Source organism: Natator depressus, chromosome 27 (genome assembly GCF_965152275.1).
Source record: "Natator depressus isolate rNatDep1 chromosome 27, rNatDep2.hap1, whole genome shotgun sequence".
In the NCBI taxonomy this organism is placed as follows: domain Eukaryota; kingdom Metazoa; phylum Chordata; order Testudines; family Cheloniidae; genus Natator; species Natator depressus.
This window is the reverse complement of record NC_134260.1, coordinates 14,647,876-14,662,250: the sequence shown is the minus strand read 5'-3', so window position 1 is coordinate 14,662,250 and position 14,375 is coordinate 14,647,876. Positions and strand designations below refer to the sequence as shown.

Here is a 14,375-nt window from a genome sequence, read left to right as displayed (position 1 = left end):
CCCTCGCTGGCTGGGGACGTGGTGCTCACCGGGACCGGGACCTGCCCCTGTGTGCTGGTTTCAGGTGGCCCCCCCACTTTCTCCAGGAGACACCCCCACAGGCAGGACCGAGGTGCCTGATCCGCTCTGCCCGCTGCTGGGGGCGGGGGCAGCAAGCTGGGATGGGGCCCAGGAACCCCCCCCTTGTGAGCCCAGGGTCAGCCCCCTCCTGAGGCAGCCCTGGCCCGTCCAGGCAGCTCCCCGACTCTGCTCCCTCGGGAAGAGCCCCCCAGTGTCCACAGCGTGGGGGGTCCTGGGGGGGAACCCAGAGTGCCCCCCCCAGGCTGCTCTCCTGCATCCCTGCCCTCCCCCGCGGGGTGCAGGCCGGGGGCGCTGATGGGCCACCAGGGGCGCGAGCCACGTGCGGGGGGGGGGGCAGGAGAACCAGCTGCTCCGCTCCCCCCCCCCCGGCCCGCCCTTCCCCGGGCGCGCGCGCGCGCGCTCCCCAGGCCCCAGCGCCCTCTCCGGAGCGAGCGGCGGCGGCGGGCGCGCGCGCGGGGAGAATGTTGCCCGGAGCGGGGGCGGCTGCGCGGCGGAGCGGCCGGCCAGGTGAGCGGGGGCCGGGCCATGCCCGGGGATGGGGGGGCGGCTGCGGCTCCGGCTCCGCTTGGTGCACCCCCCCTCCCCCGGCCCCAGCTGTGCAGAGGGCGATGCACTGGAAAGCGCGGCGCGGGTTCGTTAATTAAACTAATGAGCCTCAGGGAGAGGTCTCCTGGGGGGGGCGTGCACGGACGGGGGGGGGCAGAATAGTTTGTTGCAGCCGCAGCAAAAGTTGAGGCAGCCTGAGCCCCGAGCCGCCCCTGCCCCTGCCCCTGCCCCTCCGCAGCCTCCCGTGGCTTCGCTCGACGTGCCCTGGGGGAGCCGGGGCCGGGGCGGGGGCGCAAGCCCCGATTGCAGGTGGGAAACGCCCCCACCGGGCCGCGGGCTTCCGCCTGCAGAGCCCGGGCGGCAGGGCCGGGAGTGGGTCGGGCTGCGGAGCCGGGCTGGTTCCGTGGGACGCTTCCGACTCTCTGCTTTCCAGCCATTTGCTCGGGCATGACCCCCGAAAATACGGGGATGGAGCTGGAGAAAGAGGCCTGATTCTGCTTCCTCATAGGCTGGTGTAAACCAGGAGATGGAGCTGCTCCACCTGGAGTCAAAGGTGTCAGAGTGAGTGAGGACGGGACGCCAGAATCGGGGCCGTTGTTTGCAAGTGGCTGTCCGCAAGGCAGCCCTTTGGATGCATCGGGTTCTTTTCCTGCTTTACTGTTGCTTCCTCTATTGTTTGCGCCTTGCAGCTGGAAATGTCCAAGGTTCCCAGGAAACTGGAGTCTGGGGGCGTCTCGCCCCCTTCACGCTCCCCAGCTCCTTCCACTCCTAACCCTGCAAACTTTCACTCTTCTAAGGCAACGCAAACTTTTGCAATCTCAGCATATTTGAATGAATCCAGTCTCCTTGAAGATCACGCTTGGGTTGCTTGGTCTTTTATTTGTGTGTGTGATGCACGTGGGGGGAGAGAAAACTTTACTTTTTCTTTTAAAAAGTGTGAATTTGGCAGAGAAACCTGCTTTGAAGAACTTAAAAGAAAACGGGGTTCTTTAAACCTCCTTTCTTGTTGCCCTGGGTGAGTAATTCATTTCAAGAACCATTTATCTTGGAAAAAGGGCGGTTCGTTGGTGACGTCTGTGCAGTCTGGATTTTATTGCTGTGATGATAACTCCCATGTCCTGGGATATATTAGCAAACTTGTCAGGCTGCTGCAGTAAGCATGCAAAGTCATGTAATCTACGCACCCTGCAGTTCGGTGGCTGGCTGGGAGGGTGCTCCCAGTGGTAGATTTCATTCAGTAGTGGAATGGTTTTTGTAGAAAATCAAGCCTCAGCTTTCTGGCTCTCTCCACAAGGGGTACTCAGCTTTTAAAGGAAAAGCCTTTTGGTGAGTCCTCATGAAAGCATTTTCTGTGAGTGATTTGGGTAACGAGTGGAGCATTGCTTCAGCCTGCGTAGGAGTGGATTTCCCATTATGAAACAAATGTGATTCTAGCATGTTAATGTCAGTGATCAGCAATTACTTCGTCCCCAGAGCGTCACTCCTGTCCAGACGATTTCTGACCCTCTTGTCCTCCGATATGTTGTTCAGGTCATTTTATTACTCACTTGATAGCTGCATAGTTACTGCTGTGAATTTTCCTGGGGATTGTGGGAGTGGTAGGGCTGGAAATCTTTTCGTGAATAGTAAATCGTAAGTATCTTAAAAAGAAGCTACGTGTCTGATTTATCTTTGGCAGAACACCCGGGCTGAACTGTCAGCACTTAATGCCAAACGTATTAGAGTCAAACGGGGAAAAATGAGTCCGTTCCCTGAGTCTGAAAACGGAGCTTGATGGGGTTGTGCAGCTGATTTCTCCCCCCCCCCCTTTTTTTTTTTCCAGAGACAGAAGTTCAAACTTAAACGCATCTGCTTTTACCAAGCAAAATGGGGTGAAGTCTCTGGTTCTGGGTTGAAGTGAGGTCTCTAGGCCTGGTTTCCCAGCATGGGAGGCTGTGTTAGAGGGCTTATGGGGAGTCACTCACCTCAGGCAGAGGGTTAGCAAAATGCCGGTGCACCACTTAATGCCTCTAATAACCTGAGCCTGCCAAGTTTTATGCCTGTGCTTAACCTAACGCACCAGGTGTTGCCCCTCTGAAGCTGCTGGGGCTGGCTGCATTGCGTAAAGTTAGCATGTGAGAAAGTCTTTGCAGGATTGGATCACTGGAAATTTACATAATGTATCAGCCTGGTGCTTGGTGTGTGCACGGGGTTAATTTCACCCTAGGTACTGATCTGAGCATCTAAGTGTGTGGTCTGGATAGTCTGTATAAGCTTCCATGCTTGCAAATGGGGCGCGCTCTCTTAAAATAGCCCTGTGCGGCTGGAAGCTGGTGCGAGATGTAAGAGGCATGAAACAGGCGAGTCTGTGTCCTCGGTTTCCAGCTTGATCGAGTGTTTCTTCACCAAATAACATCAGTAAATCGCACAATCATTTTTTTTATGAGTGGCTGCAGGTGCTTTCAGATGGAGCCATCCAGCCAAGTGGTGGCTCTTGGAGCAATCTGTTCTGTTTGTCTAGCACAGTTCTGTGGGATACTGAGAACAGAACAGTATGTTTACTGTGAAATGTAACTCTCTGGATGATAAAATTCGAATGTCCTGCCTTGAATACCACTGAATTGAGCAATGGGCTCAGGGCATTTTGTTTTCTGTACATATATTTAAAATTCTCTTATGCTTTCAAATAGGAGAAAATATAGAGGTCTTCAGGATGAAATTTTATAGGATAGTTAAATTATGCTGGCCTATAATTAGTAGGTGAGGATGCACTTGCAAACAATGGCAAAGCTGTTGCAATTGCATCCTGACGCACTGGCCTTAGCACTCCTCAGCTCCTTCACCAGCTCAAGTGATGGTTTTGCGCTGGCAAGGTTTTTAACTCCAGATGTTCAGAAATCGTGAGCTCCAGAAATGCTGGGTGGCCGGGTTCTTGTTTCCTTCTAATTGCTGAGCCTTTAGCAGGTCGTGCTTTTCTCAAGCTTTTCTCTGTGGCCACAAGGGCCAGAAATGTCCTTTTACAATGAAATCTGAGATTCTCCCATAACCACATGACTCCTGGAGTTGGGGTTTTGACACCAAATATTTCGAGACCCTATAAAATCATGACCGCTTCATAAGAAGCAGAAGCTATGAGCAAAATTCCCGTTCATATTGGTGGGAGCAGCATTGTGCTTTAAAGGTTAAACACATTGGTGGGGAGGTCCTATATTTATTGCCTTTAGAGGCAAATTCTTTGCGTGGCTTACCTCCCTCCCCCCTTGCATTTGGCCCTTTCAATTCAAAGCAGCTGTTTTATGCCATGTCCAGCCTGTCTTGTGTAGGTTCCGTTGTTTGTCATCACACAACACGTCAGCGTGTTAGGGTTGTTTTGTTTTGAACAAATGCGATCAGCGCGCAATGCAGTTAAACTTGGAGAGCTGGTCCTGCTTTTCCCTCTGCATCCGAACCGCCCAGTTCAGTCCATGAGGAGTAGAACAACCGCGGATTTTCCCTGCCCCCTTATTTTTGGATGGCTTCCGCCCTGTAAACTGACTCTCAAGGCTCTTGTGCAGAGCTAAATAATAACCAGCAGCAGAAAGGAGGACAAAAATGGCCGAGTACAGTCCGAGGAGGCTGGTTCAGGAGGCTGTTGCAAAGGAGGAGGCTCTTGCACCTGCCGTGGTTATCAGGACCAGGAATGTGGTGGTGTTGCGCTCCCAAGCCCAGGGGGCGTTTTGTAACGGGAGGTTTATTTAGCTTAGGATCAAACAGACAGACTAATAAGCTGGCACAAGCCCTATGGCTGCCCTGTCCTTTAGGAACACACACAAGTCTGCTGCTACAACCAGAGCTAGCCCCGTTGACCCCCTCCACAGACTGTCAGTGCTTAAAGGGGCAGGGCACAGGTCACTTTAACCTGACATTCCCTGACGTGTGCTGTCCTCGCTCGGATCGGTGTGCCCGCTTGGGGATCTGCACAGGCAGGGGGATCCGACTGCAGGATCGGGGCCTGGGTGCCAAATCCAGCAAAGCTGGGGGTGGGGATCTGGGTTAGGATTTGCAGACTCGAGCTATTGTGTCCTGCGGTTGAATCTTGGTGAACCAGAAGGGAAACCTTTTCAGCAAAAGATGGTGATAGACCATTGGTTAACGGGCGGGAGAGCTGCAGCTGGGAGGACGGATTTATTTATATTGCCCTGCAGTGCTCTCCTGAGGTTGCCCAGTTCGGATGGCGATAATGTGGGCGTGTGGGTCCTGCTGGGATTCTTTCTGCCCCCCTGTAAGCTTGGGATGTCTTCATCTTCTTTCCCAACCTCCTTCCTTCCTGGGAGAGCTTTCCATAACCGTAGCCAGCAAAGCTCTAGCCACTGGGCCCAGTTCTGCTCCCACAGAAAGTTTTGCCATGTATTTCTGGGGGGTTAGGATCGGGCCCTCGGTCAGCAGAACCTGGGCGCATGTGCTTCACGTCAGTAATTCCCGCAGAATGGGCTGAATGTCCCACTCGGGTGCAGAGTGTTTAAGCATGTGCCTAAAGTTAAGCATGGGCTTAAGTGCTTTGCTCAATCGGAGCCTTCGTTACTAATCCCTTCCCTGCCCCGCGCCCCCACGTGGGGAGCCTCTCTCCGTTATTGTTGTAGAGGGAAGATACGAGACACCAGATTCAGACACTCGGTGTATTTGTGCTGGCAGGAATTAGCGTAAATACTGCAGTTTAACCGAACAATAATAAACAGCTTGAATAGACACGTCCCATTTAAATCTCTGCTGGGCTTTCCTGCCCTGCCCTCTGATCGCTCTAGTTGGTGGTGGTTTGCGTTGTTTTCTTGCTGCCTTCCAGTCCTGCAGCAGCCCATCAAAATCTCCTCTCGGAATTTTTCAGACACGACCTCAGGGCAAAAGGTGTTTCTGTTGCCACGTGCAAGGAGTGTGTTATCTCGGCAGGTTGGTTTCCTGAGGGCGAAGGGGGCTGGCTTGGCAACCCTTTGAGACCAAAGGCCTTTGTGTTGCTACAGCATGGGCAGCTGCAGCGTGGACTTCTCCTTCCCAGCATGAGCCAGTCCTTCCCCAGCGCGAGCGCCCCGGGGCGAGCGCGCGGTTCTGTCTCTGTTGTCCAATCCGGCCTTGGCCTGTCTGCTGAGGCCGCCAACAAGGGGTTAGCATGCGGGGTTCCTCATCCGCGCAGTTCAGGAATGGTGCGTTACGGGATCGATCGGCTAGAATTCTGAGCGTGACCCATGACTCCTGCAGTTCCTTGCAGTTTCAGCGGCTCTCCCACACTCCACTGCAAATGTTTCCCACGCCAGGATGAGCCTGCAGGTGGTGCAGAGGCCCCTGGGATGCCCAGCCGCAGTGTGCCGTGCTTTTTGGGATACAGCTGCTGCTGTGTGGACACGGGCAACGTAACTGGAGCCGGTCCCGGTGGCACAGTGTGAATGCGCTCTGCCAAAATGGGAGCTTTGATTTCGTGGCACTGGTGTGTCTTCTGTGCGTAGATCCGCACTAAGGTGCAACCGGATTCTGCTCTCCAGCATGTAGATGTAATTCCGGAGTAACCGCACTGAAGGTGATAGTTTACTTCTCCCTGTTTATTCCCACACACCTGAGATAGGGTTTGAACTGACAACTTGGGCATTGTGAAGCTTAATTCTTAAGGTGAAACTCTGGCCCCCTTGAAATCAGCGGCAAAACTCCCACTGACTTCAGTAGGGCCTGGATTGCTCCCTAAATGGTTGAATTAATGTTTTGCTAAGGGGCTCTCATTATAAAGTATTCATAAAGGCACCAATGAAAGACAGCAAGTAGCAACCACACAAAATGAACATGCAAAAAGAAAAGGAGTACTTGTGGCACCTTAGAGACTAACCAATTTATTTGAGCATGAGCTTTCGTGAGCTGCTCACGAAAGCTCATGCTCAAATAAATTGGTTAGTCTCTAAGGTGCCACAAGTACTCCTTTTCTTTTTGCGAATACAGACTAACACGGCTGTTACTCTGAAAAATGAACACGCTTGCTGCTACCTTATTGCCTGCAAAGGGACACTGGATGCTGTGGCTATAATTTGAAATATAGCTACCCTATAAGAGAGAGCTTAATTTCCTGGATTCTTTCCTTCTTTTGCTTTTAATTTATTCTTGCAGCCCTGCGGATATATCTATATTTTAAAAGTGTCCGATGTATTGTAAGCCTGCCTCTGAGTAAACAAAGCCATGTGTTCAAAGCTTTTCTACGCTGGACTGAAACCCCGTGACAGCGTTGCTTTGCGTTGCCTTTTGCTTTGATTTGCTTTTAGTTCTGAAAATTCACTCATGTCTCAACGTATGATTTCTTGGTTTTTCTGAACTAACGAAGAGTCCCATAGAGCTGGTTTTTCTGGCACTGCTGCCCTTTGGCGTTTCCACACCTTGAGCCCACTGTTCCACAGGCTCTTAATCATTCCATGGCAAAGTAAAAAATGCAAAATGTGCAGCCTGGAGAGGAGGAACAAAGCCCACGAGGTTCTCTTTGTCAATTTAGAAATAACATTGTGATATACAAAGGCTGTTTCTTTGCCTGATGTTTTTAGATTGCGTCCAAAATAGTGTGGTGGTTTATATGTCAAGTAGCCCCTCGCAGGAATTGTATTCGTGCTCTCCAGGAGATTTGGTCGATGGCTGCATGGTAACAAGTGCTCGTTTTTGTTTTTACAGGCACCACAACAATTTACTTGCGAGTCATTTAAAAAAAAAAAATCTGTATTTTGAAGGAGCCTCCTGGAGCCTTGGGAGGCTGCAAAGGCCAGCTGTAGAGACATGCCAAAATGATTGTCTTGCTCTGGGTAATTCCTCGTTCCTGTGTACCTGCAAGAAAGCTTGCCTCGAGTGCTCATGGCAGGATGCCAGAGAGGCAGTACTTGCCTCTCTGAATTTGCTTGGTCCATATTCAGGTGTTGCAATTTTTTCCAAGTCCCAATGATCTCCTTGTGTTTGTCCCTCGTACCTGTAGCTTCCAGACCTGAACTTTCTGACATTAGCAGGCCCTGGTGTAATGGCACTGTCCAGATGGTCCAATATCCCACTTCAGGCCACACGAGGACAGACAATGGTCCTTCCAGGCTTGTATCCTGCTTTCTGGCACATCAACACAGGCCAGTAGTCTCAGCCAGACAGGATGCTTGTGCTGCATGACGCAGAAGAGACCCAAACTCTTTCAACGCTCCTCAGTGTGCAATTAAGCAAGGAGGAATTAATTTTCCAGAATCCCATGGGCCTCACAGGCTCAGTGTGTGGGAGGAAGGGTCTGTACTTGCTCTATGGGGCCTCTCATGCTAAAAGAGAGGAAGGAAGGTGCAGTCATTAGACCTCTGTCCTGGGGCTTAGGGGACTTGGCTTCAGTTCCCTGCTCCTTCAGTGTGACCTTGGGCTAGTCTCTGTGTGCCTCAGTTCCCCGTCTGCGTAATAGCACTGCCCTGCCTGATGGGGTTGTGAGGAGAGAGACGGTAAAGATTTGCAAAAAGAAAAGGAGTACTTGTGGCACCTTAGAGACTAACCAGTTTATTTGAGCATAAGCTTTCGTGAGCTCCAGCTCACTTCATCGGATGCATACTGTGGAAACTGCAGAAGACATTATATACACAGAGACCATGAAACAATACCTCCTCCCACCCCACTCTCCTGCTGGTAATAGTTTCTCTAAAGTGATCACTCTCCTTACAATGTGTATGATAATCAAGTTGGGCCATTTCCAGCACAAATCCAGGTTTTCTCACCCTCCGACCCCCCCCCCCCCAACTCACTCTCCTGCTGGTAATAGATTTGGAGATGCTACAGGACCAGGGGCAGCTGTTGTGTAGCCCAGTGGGGTTGGGGGTTGCCTGGTGCTACCACAATGCAACTGACACACAATAGAGAAATGATTGAAGGCGAAGTACCACTCCTGCATACATCGCTGCGAGCATCCTCCGCTCTCCTCGCTTGTTTGGCACGTCCCATCGAGGCAGGAGGTGGGCAAGGGAGAGGAAGGTTGGGACAGTTGCAATAATAGTAACTTGGGTCCTGCACGGTGGGTTGCTGCCATTCGCATCCCAGCTCTTTGCACAATGGAGACAGGGGAGCAGGTCACGAAACCTCTTCTAAAAACAAAGTTAAAACTCCGTGGCCGCTGCGCAGCCCAAGCGGCGGTGAGGCTGGTACCAGCCAGGGGCATCTCTGGGCAAGGCAGAAAGGAAGGGGCAGTTTGCTAAACTGGAGATCAGCCTGGAACTTTAAACTGCATTTTAACAGATTTGCTCTTGTTGCAAAGGGGAATGTTCCCAAGTCTCGATTTCCCTGCCCTAATTATGGGAACTTTCTTAAAATTAGTTGATAAAAAGATCACTGGGAAATTGCAAGGGAAAATTTTCTAGGTTAAGTTTTAATGTTAATCTATTCCTGCCGCGCCTCCCCCCCCCCCCCTCCCCGGCCCCGCCGTGTCTATCTTGGTGCTGAGAGCTGCTGCTTCGGTATGAATGTATAAGAAGGCTCATGTAACCCTGATGATGCAGTGGTGGTATGTGAAGGCAAAAGTGTATATGCTATTTCCTGTAGAAAACAGCGGGGTTCCTTTTACCAACGGGGCTTGGAGGAATTAAACCAAACTAGATTTTGCTCAGTTTGGCTCCATGGTCAGTCTTTAATTTTGTACTTCACAGGGAATGGAATTTGGATCTGAAGTGATGCTTGTTTTATTCACAAGGAGGGGTGGAGGGCAGAGAGGAGGGAAAGCCGGTTAGGGAGGGTGAAAAGACATGGATACTTTTTTATTTTGCAAGTCTTAATTTGCTGAGCAAGCTGACTGGTGCATTTTCCTGCCCTGGCTGGCAATTTATTAAGGCCAGTCTGCCCAAGCTGTTCCCAACAATTTGGGGCACTTCAGTTCTTATGTCTTCAAGGTGCCTGGATTTCAAGGGGTGGGTGCTCAGCATCTTCTGGAAAAGCCACGTGGCCCCCCAAAATTGCTAATCGCTTTTTGGAAACCCTCAACCTCGGTTCCTCCTTTATCAGAGGTTGGGGATGGAGAACGGGCAGCTCCCTGGCAGCGCACAGCATACCAGTGAGCACCTCTCTCTGTCAGACAGTAGTGTAGCCCCCGGAGGCAGCAGGTCACTGTCTCTGGCCGTATTCTGGTCCCCAGACAGCTTCTGCAGTGTCAGCTCTTACGAGCGGAGCAGGGTTGAAACTGGCCAGTGCTGTGATGGGAGATTTATAAGGAAAACCTCTTGTTACTGCAGGAAGAGATGTTGGGGTTTGAGTAGGGGACGTCTTTCCCGCTGCGTCAGTGCTGAAGGGAAAGTTTCAGGCCGGTTTTAGGGGATGCTCTATTGCTGACTGTCACCTGGGAACACTTAGGTTCCCTGTGTGCTTTTCCTAAGAGCAGGGTGTTAACTCTGAGTGCACCACACTGCACCTGCCAGAAGCAGCCGAAGCAGGGATCTTTGCACATTCAGAGACCTGGCTGGGGGTTTGTCAGGACTTGCTCTGTCCTGTCTGTGCTGATTGGCTGCTTGCTCTGACCATCACCCCATCTTCAGTCCACACCTGCCCCTCTTCCTTTCTTCTCCCCTGCCTGCCCCCCTCATCCCTTGTGTCTGCGTGTGTGTGTCTCTCTGTCCAGTTTCAGAGTAGCAGCCGTGTTGGTCTGTATCCGCAAAAAGAAAAGGAGGACTTGTGGCACCTTAGAGACTAACCAATTTATTTATCAATCCTGGTTTAACAGAATTCCTTCAGGCAGTGGTGTCCCAGCATCAGCAACCCCTCTGGGTGGCGCTTCCCACGTGAGTGTCCCTCCTTGCTCCCTGCTTGGAAGGAGAGAAGCTCCCTGGAAGGAGCATAGGGTGAAGAGGTCAGTTCACAGGCTAGATGTCGAGGAGGACTCTGAGCATTAACAAGGGTGAGAAAAATCAGCCCTGCAGAGCCCTAGCAGGCTTGTCGGGGGCGGTAACTGATCACCCAGCACTAGACGCAGGCACAGCTGAGCTTCATTAAGCCACAGGCCTTTTTGTGAAGCAGAAGTTCTGTTGAAGGGGTAAATGTGAGTTAGGTTGAAAAGGGCTGCAGTGGTTTGGGGCTCCCTGGTCACAGTTGCTCTGCTAATTAGCATTTCATGTGATCACTAAATCCTGGGAACTTTCAGAGAGTTCCAAAGTCTTGATTTTCATGTTCTTATTTATTGTGGATGAGAATGTACAGCATTTATAAATAAAATGAATAGGGGGGAGACTGGTGCAAAGGGAGAGGTGGTCTCTTCAGGAGCAAAGTCTCCCTTAGGGCTTTATAGAGCAAACCAGCACCTTAAATTCAGTCCGGGGTGTCAGAGTGCTGCCACGAAGGGTGTGTCTGCACTGTGAACCCTGGGCCGTTTAGCCTTGCTAGAGGCATCTGGGAGGGGGAGTGTGGCCCTGCTAAGAGCTTCATCGTTCGCCTTGGTGAAAAGCAGCGTCAAGAGGTCAGCATCTGCACCGACCCTCTTCTAAGGGGCTCAAGCCCTCGAGTTGCAGCTGATCCTCTCTTGGAATCAACCATGTTGTAGAGGACGTCGCTGCTTCATTCTCCTTGGCTCCTGTCCAGTGGGGAAACCAGCAAGATTGCTACAGGGGTGACCCAACGGGACAGTGTCTTCCTCACGTGCTGCATGAAGAGGTGGGTGCTGAGGTCACGGAATGGTGGCCTCGGGGGTCATCTTCAGCCGTCCTTGGCAGGGCACCACAGCTTGTTTTCTGTGCGTTGCACAGGACAGGTCCCTACTCGCCATTTCCCTCTGAATGGGCTGGCTTGGCTGAATGGCTTGGCTTTGCTGCAGTCCAAAGCCTTTTCCTCAGGGCACCAGGGTTACTTCCTTGACTTGTATGAAAAACGTCATCGTGACCATGTCAGTCAATAACCATGAATGCTCAGGACTTGGTCTTTACATCTCCTCTGAAAGACAGTACCTGCAGTTAGCCATTCCTTCACTGCTGGGCTTTGGCTCAGTTCGGATTTAGACATTACCGCTCTTCCCGGGCACCAGAACAACCCCCAGGGCCATCGACTCCAACGCAAGAGTGCCGACTGCTGAGCCATCTCCCATCCAAGCACGGATCTAGCCTGACCTCGCTGAGCTCATGAGATGCGACAGGATCGTGGCCGGAAGTGCCCTGGCTGGAGGCCGTGAAATGACACAGTTTTTGTTGCTGTAATTGCATGCAGTTTCCATGCCCGACAAACATGCACGTGATCTCGGGGGGTTGCACGAGTGATTTAAAGTTCTGGATGTGAACCTGTCTCACTGGCCCCAACCACATAACTGCCCTTGGGTTTTTGAGCCTGTGAGTAATTACTGGCACCTGGCGTTGCAGAGAGCTCGGGCATGTTGTTCCCTGGATGACTTTGCTTCTGTAATTCGTTGAAAGCACAGGTTGTAATTAATGGGGGTGTGTCTGAAACGAGAATTCCTTGCGTGTTAGCAAGAGAAATAATTGAAGGCAAAGTACCACTCCCGCATACGTCACTGCGAGCATCCTCCACTCTCTCCTCGCTTAATCAGCAAGTCACGTCAAGGGAAAAAGCTGGAAGGTGGGTAAGAAGGAGGAAGGAGTGGAACTGTAGCAATTAGAGGCGTAAAAAACCCATTCCCCTGTCAGGGCAGAGTGGAGTTGCTCACCAGAAGGGTGTGTCTGGTATACAGAACTGATAGGAGGGGTGCTCTGGGCTGAGACTGGGAATGTGGGTTCAACTCTCTGTGTGACCTCGGGCAGGTCATTTCGTCTCTCTGTGCCTCAGTTCCCTCTTTTCCCCCCCCCCCCGCACCTCCCAGCCTTTGCCTGTCTTGACTGTGAGCTCTATGGGGCCGAGATGTTCTCACACTGTCTGGGCAATGTCCAGCCAATGGGGCCCTGAGCTCAGTGGGGGCTTCTAGGCGCTACTGTGATACACCTTGTTCACAGCTGTGACAGCCAGAAGGGGCCACTACAGTGACCTTGTCTGAACTCCCACCTCGCAGGAGCAGAGACTCTTGGCTGGTGATTTCAAACACCAGTTATGGGCTTGATGCAGCTTTACAGCGTAGCTTGTAGAAAGCCATCCCGGTGTGATTTAAAGACTTCATGTGATGGAGAATCCGCCATGGCCCTAGGGCAGCTAGCCCAATGGTAGTAACCCTCACTTTTAATAACATGTTCCTTTCCTCTGGTCTCAGTGTGTCTGGCTTCAGCTTCAAACCACTGGATCTTGTTCTGCCTTTTTCTGCTAGAGTAAAGAGCCCACTGCCATCCGAAATCTCTTCCCCAGGTAGGTACGTGCAGGCCACGATCAAGTCACCTCTAGTCCAAGAGAAGCTTAAACCAATAGACGGAGCTGCTTAAGCTTCTAATTCTAAAGCAGGTTTCCCACACCTGGACTCGTTCTTATAGCTCTTTTCTGAACCCTTTCCAGTTTGTCAACTTCCTCTGTGAATTATGCAAGGACCTGGACGCCATATCCAGTAATGGTCTGGCTAGTGCTGTGCCCAGGGGTGACACCACTTCCCTGCTCCTGTCTGACATTCACTTGCTTGTACATCTGACAACTGCTTTTGCCCTCTTAGTTGCAGCATCACGGTGGGAGTACATGTTCAGTTGGGTGATCTACCGTGACCCGGATTCCTCTGCAGTGTCCCTGCATCCCAGCGCAGTCCCATTCTGGAAGTGTGGTCTCCAGTCTTTGATCCTAGACGGGTGACCTTGCATTGGCTGTATTCAAATGAGCCGCCTTATGAAGCAATGCAGGTCGCTCTGTATAAATGACCTGGCCTCGGTGCTGTTACCATTCCACTGATCTTTACGTCCTCTGCATATTTTGCCAGCCATGATTTCCTATTTTCTTCCAAGATATTGAATAACTTCAGGCCAAGAACAGATCCCCGAGGGGGGAAGATTTCCCATTTACAATGACTCTGAGATCTACCAGTTAACCATTTAAAATCCATTTATTATAGTCACTACCTCTTTTATATAGTGCATTTCATCAGTAGATCAGTGTTATCTTCATTTTATAGTGAGGGGGGGCGGGGGGGGGAACTGAGGTACAGAATGGCGAGGTGGCACAGTTACCCAGCAGGCAGAGTTGGGAGTAGAACCTGGTTTCCGGCATCCCAGATCCGTTGTGCTATCCACTAGGCCACACTCATAGAATCATAGAATATCTGGGTGGGAAGGGACCTCAGGAGGTCATCTAGTCCAACCCCCTGCTCAAAGCAGGACCAATCCCCAACTAAATCATCCCAGCCAGGGCTTTGTCAAGCCTGACCTTAAAAACTTCTAAGGAAGGAGATTCCACCACCTCCCTAGGTAACCCATTCCAGTGTTTAACCACCCTCCTGGTGAAAAAGTTTTTCCTAATATCCAACCTAAACCTCCCCCACTGCAACTTGAGACCATTACTCCTCCTGTCATCTGCCACCACTGAGAACAGCCTAGCTCCATCTTCTTTGGAACCCCCTTTCAGGTAGTTGAAAGCAGCTATCAAATCCCCCCTCATTCTTCTCTTCTGCAGACTAAACAATCCCAGTTCCCTCAGCCTCTCCTCATAAGTCATGTGTTCCAGTCCCCTAATCATTTTTGTTGCCCTCTGCTGGACTCTTTCCAATTTTTCCACATCCTTCTTGTAGTGTGGGGCCCAAAACTGGACACAGTACTCCAGATGAGGCCTCACCAATGTTGAATAGAGGGGAACAATCATGTCCCTTGATCTGCTGGCAATGCCCCTACTTATACATCCCAAAATGCCATTGGCCTTCTTGGCAACAAGGGCACACTGTT

The 14,375-nt window shown here is 51.4% G+C and overlaps 1 protein-coding gene across 3 annotated transcripts in view; it reads left to right on the top strand.

Annotated features, from left to right (window-relative positions):
* The first annotated feature begins 535 nt into the window (after window positions 1-535).
* ZNF385C (zinc finger protein 385C) overlaps window positions 536-14,375 on the top strand; it is a 194,551-nt gene continuing 180,711 nt past the window's right edge. For all 3 annotated transcript variants that reach the window (XM_074940638.1, XM_074940636.1, XM_074940635.1), the window contains exon 1: window positions 536-588. In XM_074940638.1, coding sequence (XP_074796739.1) covers window positions 543-588 — 46 coding nt within the window. In that variant the 5' untranslated portion in view covers window positions 536-542. The remainder of the gene's footprint in view (window positions 589-14,375) is intronic.